A 12,434-nucleotide genomic window follows, 5' to 3' on the forward strand; every position below is an offset into this window, starting at 1 on the left:
CCTGATCGGGGGCAGGGCCGCACAACTGCCCATGGTCCTGCCCCCTGGCTGGCCTCTCCTGGATCTGCCTCCCCCACCCCAATTGGGGGCAGGGTGGTGGCCAACCTCCCACATCCCCTCCCCCGAGCTGGACTCCACCTGTGCACAAATCCATGCACCAGGCCTCTAGTGTTCTATAACCTAAGAGGATCTCCCTGTTGTTTCTTCCAATTAGGTAGGAAATTAGAGTAAAATGGTATTTCCTAAATTTTAGTATCTTTCTTTTCCATTGATGTTATTTTTATGGAAATTGTTAGTTAATGTCACTGTAACAGGATTTAAACACAATCATCTATATTAATAATAGAGGAATATGCAAATTTTCCTAACACCATCATAGTAATGACCAAACAGCAGGCTGATTTCACAGCAGGCACGTGTGGGCGGGGACTTGCAGCAGCAGGGGTGGTTTCACGGCAGGGGCCTCCATGTGCCTGCAGCAGGGGAGGGCCTGATCAGCAGCCGCCATGGCTGCTGCGAAGGCCAGAGAGAGACAGGGCCTGATCAGCAACCTCTGTGGTTCTTGCGAGGCCTGATCAGCAACCCCCATGGCTGCTGTGCCACAGGCCCAGGTCAGGGCTCATGCAGGAGGCAACCAATTGATGTCTCCCTCTCACATTGATGTTTCTCTTTGTCTTTCCCTCTCTCTTCCATGCTCTCTAAAAATCAATGGGAAAATATCCTCAGGGAAGAGAGAGAAAGAAAGAAAGAAAGAAAGAAAGAAAGAAAGAAAGAAGAAAGAAAGAAAGAAAGAAGGAAGGAAGGAAGGAAGGAAGAAAAAGAAAGAAAGAAAGAAAGAAAGAAAGAAAGAAAGAAAGAAAGGTCATTCCCTATAAAAGAGACATCTTGAAAATGCCTAAAGAAAGTTGTCATTATTTTGTGGTCAAGGGACTGTAGTCCATGTTGATGAAAACACCTTGGTGGCTGCGAGGGCCAAGGGGTGGCAGCTGTGGTGGCCAGCAGTGGCAGTGGCGGCAGCAGCAGGGTGACGGGGGTGGCACCTCCCCACCCTTCCCGATCAGCCCGGTGGCTTTCTGCAGAGGGAGGCAAGACTGTGGCTTAGGCCGGCCCAGGGAGCCGGCCAAAGCCATCAGTAGGACATCCCCTGAGGGCTCTCAGACTGAGAGCGGGCAGGCTGGCCTGAGTGACCCCCCAGTGCATGAATTTTCAGGCACTGGGCCTCTAGTATTTAATAATGCAGCATATCAGAAATTGTATATATTTAATCCCACTGTGGGACCAGCAGTTGTTCCAAATATCCCTTCTCCCTTTTTTTTGAGAGTTATGGAACTATCAAGTCTCAGCAGTGGGTTGGGAGGGAGGTGCCATGTGTGGCATGGAGTACATCGCCCAGCCTTTCTTATAGCTAGGGATGGGGTATAACTACATGATGTAAGCAGAAGTATCATGAGGCAGCATCCTAGAATTTTCTGTAAAAGACAACTAGCAGGCTTTTTTTTTTTTTCTTTTCCTCTTTCCTTCTCCTGGCAATGGATGTGACAGCTAGATCTATAGCTGATATTTTGGAGCTTGAACTCAAGCAACACCTGATGAGGAAGGCACCTCTAAAGAGCCTGAGTCTCTGAGCAGAGCCATTAAGTACACATTGATCTGCCTCACTCCAGATTTTTTTTTTTAAGTACAGGACTGAATCTAAGTTTCATCTTGTATAAATCACTGTTCATTGTCTCTCTTACCACTATATCTACCACCCCAAATTTCAGTTTAAGCGCTATAAACTCATTCAACAGATATATGTGGATTACCTACTAAATTAATTGCTGGAATTCAGAGTTGAATTATCCATGAGGTCTTCCAGTGGTACTCCCTGTGCATTTTATTGTGTCTCCAATGACATTCTGTGCACCCATGCCAGGCTAGCTCATAGGACACTTCAGGTGAAGAAATTAAAATAATGATGAACTAGTTCTTCAGTTCTTGCATAACAAATATTAGTTTAATTTAGAGTCCACCAGCCTACATTAAATTAAAATAAATGAGATGAATGCCTTTTTTATTCTTATTTATTCATTCCTTATTATAGGAGATATTTAAGGTTTATGTTTTCCTCTTTGTGCTCCTTTCACTGGATTCATAGACTTTAGCATGAACTGCTTCCTATTCGTTAACATCTAGATAGTTAGCAACTTTTTAATTTTCTCTTTGAATTATATGCTGATTATATTTTTCAATTTCTCTGTTTTACTTATTTTTATGCTGAATTAAGTAAAACAAAACTGTATCTTCTAGAATTGTCTACTTCTTACATAAGTATTGGAATTTCCCACTGCAGCTTTGTGTTTCTCAAATTCTTCGGTTTTTAATTTATCTTATAACTTTAGTTATTACGTACTTTATTGCATACAAATTAATAAAAATGTTTTTGCTATCAGTTGTGACTTTTAACATTATATAAAGTAATGGCCATTTTTCCCTGTTAATGTTTTTAATTGCAAATTTCTTATTATTTTAATCTTATTGTATATATTGTCACTGCTGACTGATTGGTTATAATTTACATATTTCTGTTACCACTTTGTCCACATCTTTTTATTCCAATCTTGGCTTCCAATCTTTTATTGCCACCTTGTTTTAATATATATTAAATTATATATATTTGGTAAACAGCATAAAAACTTGTTATTACTTTTAAGTCCAATTATCATATAATATACAAATTATATGCATACATTATACTAGTATATTTTATAAACATTTAAATTATATAAGTATATTATAATTTATATAATTACATTTATATAGAGACATATATTTGATAAACAGCATGTACTATTAAACTTGTTACTTTTAAATCCAGTTTAATAGACTCTTGTAATGTGCAAATCAATCTCTTCACATTTAAACTATGACCGATGCAACTGTTTCCATCTTTCTCGTACTCTGTGGTTCTTATTTATTTAAAATTAGAGGCCCAGTGCATGGAATTCGTGCATGGGGAGGGTCCCTAGGCCTGGCCAGTGATCAGGGCCAATCTGTGGGACAACCAGGGGTCCCTGCTGGCACCCGACTTGGCTGGGTTGGTGCCGCCCACTCGCCCGCCCTGCGCTTCGCCACCTCCACCAGTCGCCTTCCTCTGCGGGGTGATCAGCAGGGCGATTGGGGTCCCCCGCTAGCATCCACCTTGGCTGGCCTTGGGCCTGTGGGCTGTGGGCATCTCCTGTGTTGAGTGTCTTCCCCCTGGTGGTTAGTGGATGCCATAGCAACCAGTGTTCTGCCTGGTCATTCTGCCATTCCATCCATTTGCATATTAGGCTTTTATTATATAGGACTAGTAGCCCGTTTACACGAAGATTCGTGCAATAGACCTTCATTCACCTGGCTGCCTGCACCAGTTTCCTGCCAGCACCGGGGATCCAGGCCTTGGCTGTGGCCACCGCCTTCTGCCTTCTTTCAGGGTCGGGGCTTGGCCCCGGGCGGTGGCCTTGGGCTTGGCCGCACCCAACATCCCTGCTAAGGATCGCAGGAGCCGACCCCCAGTGGTTTCCTGCGATCCGTGCAGGCTCCCCACTGGTGCCCAAGGCCGGGAAAGCCTCCGCCCGAGGCTTTCCTGGCCTTGGGCTCAGCAGCACCCAGTGTCCCTGCTAGGGATCATAGGAACAGACCCCCTGGTCGTTGCCTGCGATCCGTGCAGGCTCCCCGCTGGTGCCCGAGGCTTTCCCGGCCTTGGGCTCCGCCACACCCCAACGTCCCTGCAATGGTTTCCTGGTGGGCGTGGTTGGTGGGCGTGGCTTGGTTGGTGGGCATGGCTTGGGCGTAGCGAAGGTGCGGTCAATTTGCATATTTGTCTATTATAAGGTAAGATTATATAATTTCTCTTTTTCTTTGCTTTAATTTTGGTCATTTTATCAAATTTCTATTCTTTTCACTTTTATCTCATTTTCCCTTCCATTACTGGAATTGTGCATTTTAAAAACTATTTTAATTAGACATTTATGATTCTATTGGTATTTCTAAACAAATTACCTGCTGTTTCTCCCATAGAGAAACACTCTTCCCTCTCCTAACTCTCTGGGAGTTTAAGATTTTAGATAACTTACTTCCCTCCTTCCTTTTCCTTCTCACATGGCATTAAGAATTTTATCTTTTTTTTTGTGTTCTCCACCGGCTCCAAACCTCAAGGTTTTGCTAGGATATTATAAATCTTCTTATTCTATGTCTTTTTTATTTTAAGAAATTTTATTCAGTACTTAAATTGTAAGTTGTATTTTATCCAGGTGAACCATACTTATCTATCAAATGATGATGTATTAATGTTAGATGCTTTTAAAATATATTTTCAAAATTAAAGGCTTCAGATCCAGTTTATTTATTTGGCTCTGAGTTATATAAAATCCCCAGAAAATATAACATAAAGTATAATTTGACTTATTTCTTATGTGGAAGTACAGAGCTATAAATAGTTCATGGCAGTTAGGTACAACTTTGTGATGTCAGGAATTCAGATTTTTATTTAATTGCTTCTCTGTGCTTTATTTTTATTCCAAATAAGCTCATGGTCCAATATGTGAACCAGTGAAAATGTGCTGAAATGAGCAAAATTTTAAGTCCTGTTTTTTTTATAAGGACATTTCTGCTTGAAACACACAGGCAAGAACCTAATCTAATGGGTCAACTGGAAAATGTTTTCTCTGTCCTGGGCAGCCATGAGCTCAATGAATAATTTGGGTTTCTAACACAAAGGAAGGGGAGAGTCAACTTTAGGGAATGAACAGGATCAGACATCCTTTCTGCCTGGAAGCCCATAAAATTTTCTTTGTAGACTTTGAAGTCACAACTTTTATCAGAATACTAGAGGCCCAGTGCATGATTAAACCATGCACGTGTAGGGTCCCCTACATGCTTTCGCTTTCATTCACGGGGGAGCTGGGTGCCTGTCTGCTGGTGCACCAGGCCTTTCAGAAGCCTCCGCCGATTCTGAAAGGCCTGGTGCACCAGCAGACAGGCACCCAGCTCCCCCGCTTTTGATGGTCCGCAGCGGGACGTGAGCTCGCTGCCCCAGAGGCCCCTTCTGTTCCGTAGCACAGCCATGGCGCAGACGCTGAGCTCGAGCTGTCGCTGGCGAAGTGAGCTCAGCGTCCCGCTGGCCCAATTGGCTACCCTGGCCACCCCGAGTCCCGCCCCCTGCGCCTCCTGATGGCCCAATCGTGGGCATAGCGGAGTGATGGTAATTTACATATTACCATTTTATTAGGTAGGATGTCTGGGGCTTCCTTTCTCATCAATTAGACATATAAATTGTTAAGCCCTCTCAATAAGTAGACATGTCTTTCTATGACTCAAGAATATTTCCTTTTAGTACTTATTTTTTATAAGTAGAGGGGAAATGTTTGACATTTTGAAATTTGACTACTGTATTTTTAATATTCTGAGTGGCAAAATGGAAAATTCCTATAAAATATTTTTGCTACTTATTAAAGTACAGTGTTGTCTTAAGTAAGTAAGGACTAGTGTGTTTAAGTTTTGCAGTGAATTAGCCACTTTTTCATAGAATAGTGTTTTCAACTTAAAAGAGTGATTGTTATACAAGGTATAGTTATTCAATAATGGGTATTTGGCAAATATCTTATCAAATATGAATGAAATAAACCTGCCATTCCAAAGAAAACACCAAAGCAATATTTGTTACTAATGATAAAATTTGGAAAAGCACGGCAGCTTCTCAATGCTTTAAAGACTATTCTAAAGAGATTCATGATGATATTAATAAACATGACTTCTAATACATAATGAAATATGTCAATATTTGAAAGATCTGCATAACTCAGTGAATTTATATTATCCAAATGACTAATGCACAGTGTTATGAAATAATGTATGAATAAAAAATGTATACAAAGTTCAGGATAGACCAATGGATTTTAATGTAACAGAGTATCAAAAGGTCATTGATATGGTTACAGATTCCACTTTCATGCAAAGTTAGGAAAACTACCACTTATAGAGTTTTAGTGTGATATTAAAGAAGACTATTCACAATTACCTGAAAAGGCTATTGAAATATTTTTTCCCTTAACTATCAAATAAATGTCAGATTTTCTTCAAATGTTTCAAACAAAGCAACATGTTGCAACAGGTTGCATACAGAAGTTGATATGATTATTCAGCTGAATATTTTACAGTAAATTAAATATTAATGAGATTTGAAGACTTATAAAACAATTTAATTGTTTTTACTCAATTATTTTTTGTTTTGGAAAATATGGTTTTCTGTTTTAAAATGTTATTTATATTAACATTTTATGAGTTTATTAATATAATTTAAAATGAGTTAATGTACATTTTAACATGGTCTCAGTTTTAATTTCTAATATAATTATTAATGGATATTCAAATAAACAAAAGCTATTTGGAGTCCTTAATAATTTTAAAGACCAAAAAGTTTGATACCTGTCTCCTCCCTTTCTCTCACCTTTCTATTCTTCTCTCTCTCTCCCTCTTTCTCTCTCTCTTCCTCTCTCTCTCTCTCACTCTCACTTACACACACACACACACACACATACACACACCCCAACACACACAAGTGCACTCATGGTCTTGGTCTCTCCCCTATTCCCAAACAATTTCTAGTATTGTACCAGTAATATACAACTTAATCATTGTATCTTAATAATGTATTTATAATATCTGAAAGTGCTAGGTTATTTCCCTAAGTTTTATCCTGAACTTACTTTTTGTTTAATGAAATATTTATTTTTCAAAATCAATTTTGCTTATTATGATAGTCAAAGGACACTCACTATTTTAATTGAAATTATGTTTTATTTTTATCTTAGAAATATCTATTATCTTAGAATTGGCATATTTCTATACAAGAAATATATATAATTTGTTTATTTAAGTTTTTTTTTTACTTGGTTGCCCCCACTGCCACCATTGCTGCTCCCACGGGTTGATGGTGCCAGCCCAGCTCACAACTGCTGATGGTGCAGAGCAATTGGGGCCAGCACCAGCAGCGGGTATGAGCATGGCTGGTGCCATCAGCAGGTTTGACCAGTGGCCTCTTCCCCAATCATCCCTCAGAGCAGGGGGAGGTGGTAAAGACCTCAGGGGCAATTGGGGCCAGCAGCCGCCACTTGCACCTGCTGATGGTGCTGAGTGATTAGGACCGGCGCCGGGCACCGGAAGTGGGTGTGAGCAGCCGCATTGGCACTGGCTGAGGGTGCGAGCGGGGCTGGCGCTGGCAGTGGGTGCAAGAGGCAGCTCCAGAGCTGGCAGTGGGTGTGAGTGGGGTCAGCATCAGCAGCAGGTGCGAGTGCTGGATGGGCCCGCAATGCACGGGAGTAAAGAATTTACAGTGACCGCCAGAGGCTCACCCCTATGACAGCGACGGGTGCCTCGCCTTGGTCTGGCGCCCCTGCTCATCTGCTCCACCATCCCGCTGTGGCTGACACCCACCATGTTCCGTGCTCTGCTGCCTGCTGCTGATGTCCACCATGTTCTGTGTGCGCTCCCTGGTGGTCAGCACATGTCATAGCGACAGGTTGTTCAGTTGTTTGGTTGTTCCACTGTTCTGTCTACTTGCATATTAGCCTTTTATTATATAGGATTATCCAAATCAAACAGAAAAATTAAAATAAAATAATGAAGCTTGTTCAAAAAGAAACTGAGAGCCTACTTGTGGTACCTGTGCTAATAAATTAAAAGTATCTTACAGGGTTTGGAAAATATAAAAGAAAAATTTAACTGCTCAACAAAAAAGAGAAACTAATTAGTATTTACAACTTATTTTAGTAGATCCCCACTTGCTCTCATGTGTACTTATAAGACCCTCAGTGGATGCCTGAAACAGTGGATAGTAAGGAACCCTATATATACTGTTTTTTCTTATACATGCATTCCTTAATTTATAAATTAGGCAAAGTAAGAGATTAACAATAATAACTAATAATAAAGTTAGGACAATTATACCAATATACTGTAATAAAAGTTATGTGAGTGGGCTAGGAACCATTATTAAAAACATAAAGTTTATTTAAACACAAGCACTGTGATATCATAACAGTAGATGTGATAACTGAAGGCTACTAAGTGATAAAGGGTTGATTTACATCCTGGGCAGGATAGAGTTGAATGGTGTGAGATTTCATCACGTAACTCAGAACAGCAGTGTGCAATGTAACCGTATGAATTATTTATTTCTGGAATTTTCCATGTAATATTTCAGACTGGGGTTGACCACAAGTAACTGAAATGGTAGAAAGTGAAATTACATACTAGGGGTGACTACATATTTTTAACTTTCTTTATATTATATTTATTTGTCCACACTGATTAAGCTATTGATAAATTCTATGCAATTGATTTAAAATTACATACACTGTACAATGATAACATTGCACTTAAAATTTTATAAGTTAGTTACAGTATATGTATTAATTTTTCTTTTTAAATTTTAGTAACTTTCCAGGGATGGCAGTGTAGTAGATCTGAAAGAAAATTCTTCAAATGATTTGATTTTTGATATTTCTTTGAGAAAACCAACCTAAAGTAACAATCTTTGTTGATGCTTGCTCAGATCAGGTGGACCAAAACAGCAGGAAGTGCCTCCGACAGATTCCAAGACTCAAGTGTCTTCAATGAGACTTTAAGGATTACAAATATTCAGCGAAACCAAGGAGGCCGGTATTACTGTAAAGCAGAGAATGGCTTGGGGTCCCCAGCGATAAAGTCAATCAGAGTGGATGTGTACTGTAAGTAAATTTTCCAGAAAACTGATTAAGCACTATTTAGTTGAGAATGAGAGGTATATAAGATGATACCTCATTTAATATATTTCAGAAAAAAATCTCCTATAGAAAATTTCATAATTTTATGATAAAATAATACATATTATTTAAAGAACATTTAAGAACCAAATGAATAAAACAATAAATATAATTGAATATTTCACCAATGAATTAGTAGTGTTGAATGCTTGTTAATTTTACACATGTGTAATTTTAACTATCCTTGTTTTTTAAATGTTTATCATATATGTAGAGCTATTTGACAGTAAAATACCAAAATCTCTGTGTTGACTGGTTTTGATCCAACTCTGTTGAAAATAGTCAGAACCTCGAAAAATGTGCCACGTGGAAAGTGTTTCTTGATTTATTTTAGTTCTTATTCTCATTTTCCACTTTGTGCTGTTAACAAATACACTTAAAATTCTTTTGGTCGCTTTACTTTCTTCCCCACCAAAACAAATTAAAGTCCTGCAATCATTTTGATATTTTTAACAGGTTTATTCACCATTCCATTGTCTCTTTAGAAGAACTTAAATTTTATTTATTAACTCCTTAGTGTTAGAATAACAGGATTTTTTTCTTGCCTTAAATTAATTCAGGCATAAATAACAAGAAAAGAATTCCGGGTTTACTACCTATATTTCATTCTGTTCTATTTCCTTTTCTTTCAATGCATGACAGGTGTTGCATAGTTAGAAAAGTGATTGAAACTACACAAGATCTATTTAGCAGATCCCATGTTGAATATCATTAATTATTCAGGTAACTGAGCATTGGGTGACAGGGCTTTATTTGTGATTAGCATTTCCACATTCATGTGCTTGCTACCTTTCTGGAAAGGATGAGAGAGAGGAAATCCATTGTTCTAGCCCCCTAGGCATTCCTTGGAGTAACTTGGGCATCTGCATGTCATCTTCCCGTCCGCACTGGCACACAGCTTGGGCTTACCCACACACTTCCCAACCTCAATATCGCACCTTCTCCTGTTACATATACTTTTAAAAATATTTTTAGTATTTCTATTCATATGTAATTTTAAACTAAATTTACTTTAAATGAATTAAATACTTCTATAATATAACTACTTAGAAGTTATAGAAGCATTTTGTTATTGTAATTTGGTCATAAATTTTTAAAATACACAACTTTAATACCTAATTACAATTCTAAAATCTAAAATGTTCTGAAAATTGAATGAGTATTTTTGAATGAATATATATATTTTTGTTAGGTTTTATAGGTAACTTCTTTTAGCAAAACTTGATGTGATCTACTTAGATGGCAACATCTGACCTGAACTAACTGTAATAGAAAAAAAAATAGAAGATACTTTATACAGTTTACTTACTCTACTTTGTATGAATACTCACATGTTTTACTCAGGAAAAAATGTGTTTGATTACACAGCTTTGCCCCAGATCCAACTGAGTGTGTCATATAATACATGGTCAATGTACCATATTATCTTCCTTAAATCTGAAATATTCTGAAAAACACTCCCCAAAGATTATGAATAAGAGTTTGTGACTTGTATTGCCACAATAGGTTTAATAATAACAATTTAAAAATATATTTTGGTTAACAATATAATACAAAGAGGGAACTGACATTTTTAAGGACTCTTAAAAACATTCCTTTCTCCCCTTCTTCCTACAAAACCTTTTCAGTACTATTCTGCATTACATGCACTCTTCTATCTGTTCATATCTCTGGCTGTTTAGACGCAATAGTGCCTCAGTGACTTAGTTCCTATTGCACAGTTTGGTGGGGATGATAGTTTTGTCAGTCCCTGATAGTGTAAGGCTTGTGTCACGTTCCTGAAGGCTAGCTCTGCTCCCTACTTCTTTGACTTCCTCTAGGATGTTTCCCACTAACCTGAACTAACATTTTGTTCTATGTTGTTTAAGTGAAATGTCACTGTGATGCAAACCATGATGAAGCACTATTTTCGGTATTTTTTGGTGGCCAAGATTTATTAGAAAGCTGTCTAAAATTATATTATATAGGACAATAAAATGTATTCAATTATGGACTCTATGGGTGTAAATTTTTCAAGGAATACCAGAGATCTTTTTTTATGGGATCAAGACATGTATTTTCAGGAGTTATGCCTTTCTTGAAGGTTTGGATAAATAAACTCCTTCAGATAATAATTTTGCAAAAGTTTCTGACTGAGAAGAACATTTCACAATAGAGACAATTAGGCCTATTTGATGAATTCATCTGATCCAAATATAACCTACTTGAAGACGACAGTTTTTAGGTTTAAGTATGTTTTCTGTACATGAAACTTTACAAGTTTAAACAAGTTCTATCACTGTTAATAAGAAGGTAACTAACTTATTAATGCTATGTTTAAATTTGGCAGCTTTGGTGCCTAAAATGAGATTACAGTGTTACATATAGCAGTGCTGGGATTTTCAGTATTTGATGTGGGACTGCTTGATTGGATAGTCATTTCTGTGAACCATAAACAAGTGAGCTACTTTACTTCAGGCCCTTTGCTTTAAGTACTTCGGAAAATGCTAAAACAATAGGAGCTATTTTCCTGTTGGAGTCGTGGTTTTAGAATAATCACCTGTACTGGATGTATTTATATTTCATTTTCTAAATTGGTTCCACAAGTGGAACTTGCATCAATCTTAAGAGAACTTAAAACACAAAATGGGCATAAAATAAAATTCCAAAAAAAACCCCAAAAATCTGCAGGTAAAGATTATATTTGCAATAACAAATTGAGGCAGACTATGGCATGGATATAACAAATTTTTAAATAATTAATATTATAATTTAGCCTTTAACTTCTTGTGATAGGTTGCCTATAAAAATTTCCCCATAAAATATTAATTTTCTGGCCATCACTAGTTCTGGAGCATTATCCAAATTGTGAAAATATATATCTCATTAAATTTCATGTTCTGATCATTACTTTCTAGACTTGAGAGCTAATACCTATCTAAAGTTATAACCCCTTATTATATATTTTTTTCAAATATATTTTATTGATTTTTTACAGAGAGGAAGAGAGAGGGATAGAGAGTTAGAAACATCGATGAGAGAGAAACATTGATCAGCTGCCTCCTGCACACCCCCTACTGGGGATGTGCCCACAACCAAGGTACATGCCCTTGACCGTAATCGAACCTGGGACCATTCAGTCTTCAGGCCGACACTCTATCCACTGAGCCAAACCAGTTAGGGCATAACCCCTTATTATTTTGATGAAGAAATTTACTTTCAGGAAAGAGGAATCTGCTACTATGGCTAGGGTAAACCTGTTGTTTTAAACATATGCATTCTTTATGTCTTCTCCCTATGCAGCCATACTAAAACAATAGTAAAAGGATAAAATATCAATCAAAACAACAAAACACATATCAATAGGGGTAGAGAGAATAAAAAAGGAGATGGTAGAAAAACAATTATGAAGGAAAAGAATCAGGTCAAGAAATGGCCACTGCTTAGCATACATCAAAACTGTCAGTATGGATAGAATTGGTATGCTTATGTGACAGAACCTTTAAAAGGCTCAAGAATTAGAGTCACCATTTAGTTCTTAGAGTAAGAGTATAATTAAGTCTAAAATCAGAAGAATTGGTTCAATGCCTAACCACCTCCTGTCTTCTGCCAACTTCTCAGTGAATCCCT

At 37.9% G+C, this 12,434-nt stretch overlaps 1 protein-coding gene across 1 annotated transcript in view; it reads left to right on the forward strand.

The window, feature by feature from the left end:
- MDGA2 (MAM domain containing glycosylphosphatidylinositol anchor 2) overlaps positions 1 to 12,434 on the forward strand; it is a 1,000,910-nt gene that overhangs the window by 526,163 nt on the left and 462,313 nt on the right. Inside the window, exon 3 of the mRNA XM_054725417.1 lies at positions 8,576 to 8,750. Within this exon, the coding sequence (XP_054581392.1) occupies positions 8,576 to 8,750 (175 nt within the window). The remainder of the gene's footprint in view (positions 1 to 8,575; positions 8,751 to 12,434) is intronic.

The sequence above is a fragment of the Eptesicus fuscus genome, chromosome 2 (assembly GCF_027574615.1).
Source record: "Eptesicus fuscus isolate TK198812 chromosome 2, DD_ASM_mEF_20220401, whole genome shotgun sequence".
NCBI lineage: Eukaryota > Metazoa > Chordata > Mammalia > Chiroptera > Vespertilionidae > Eptesicus > Eptesicus fuscus.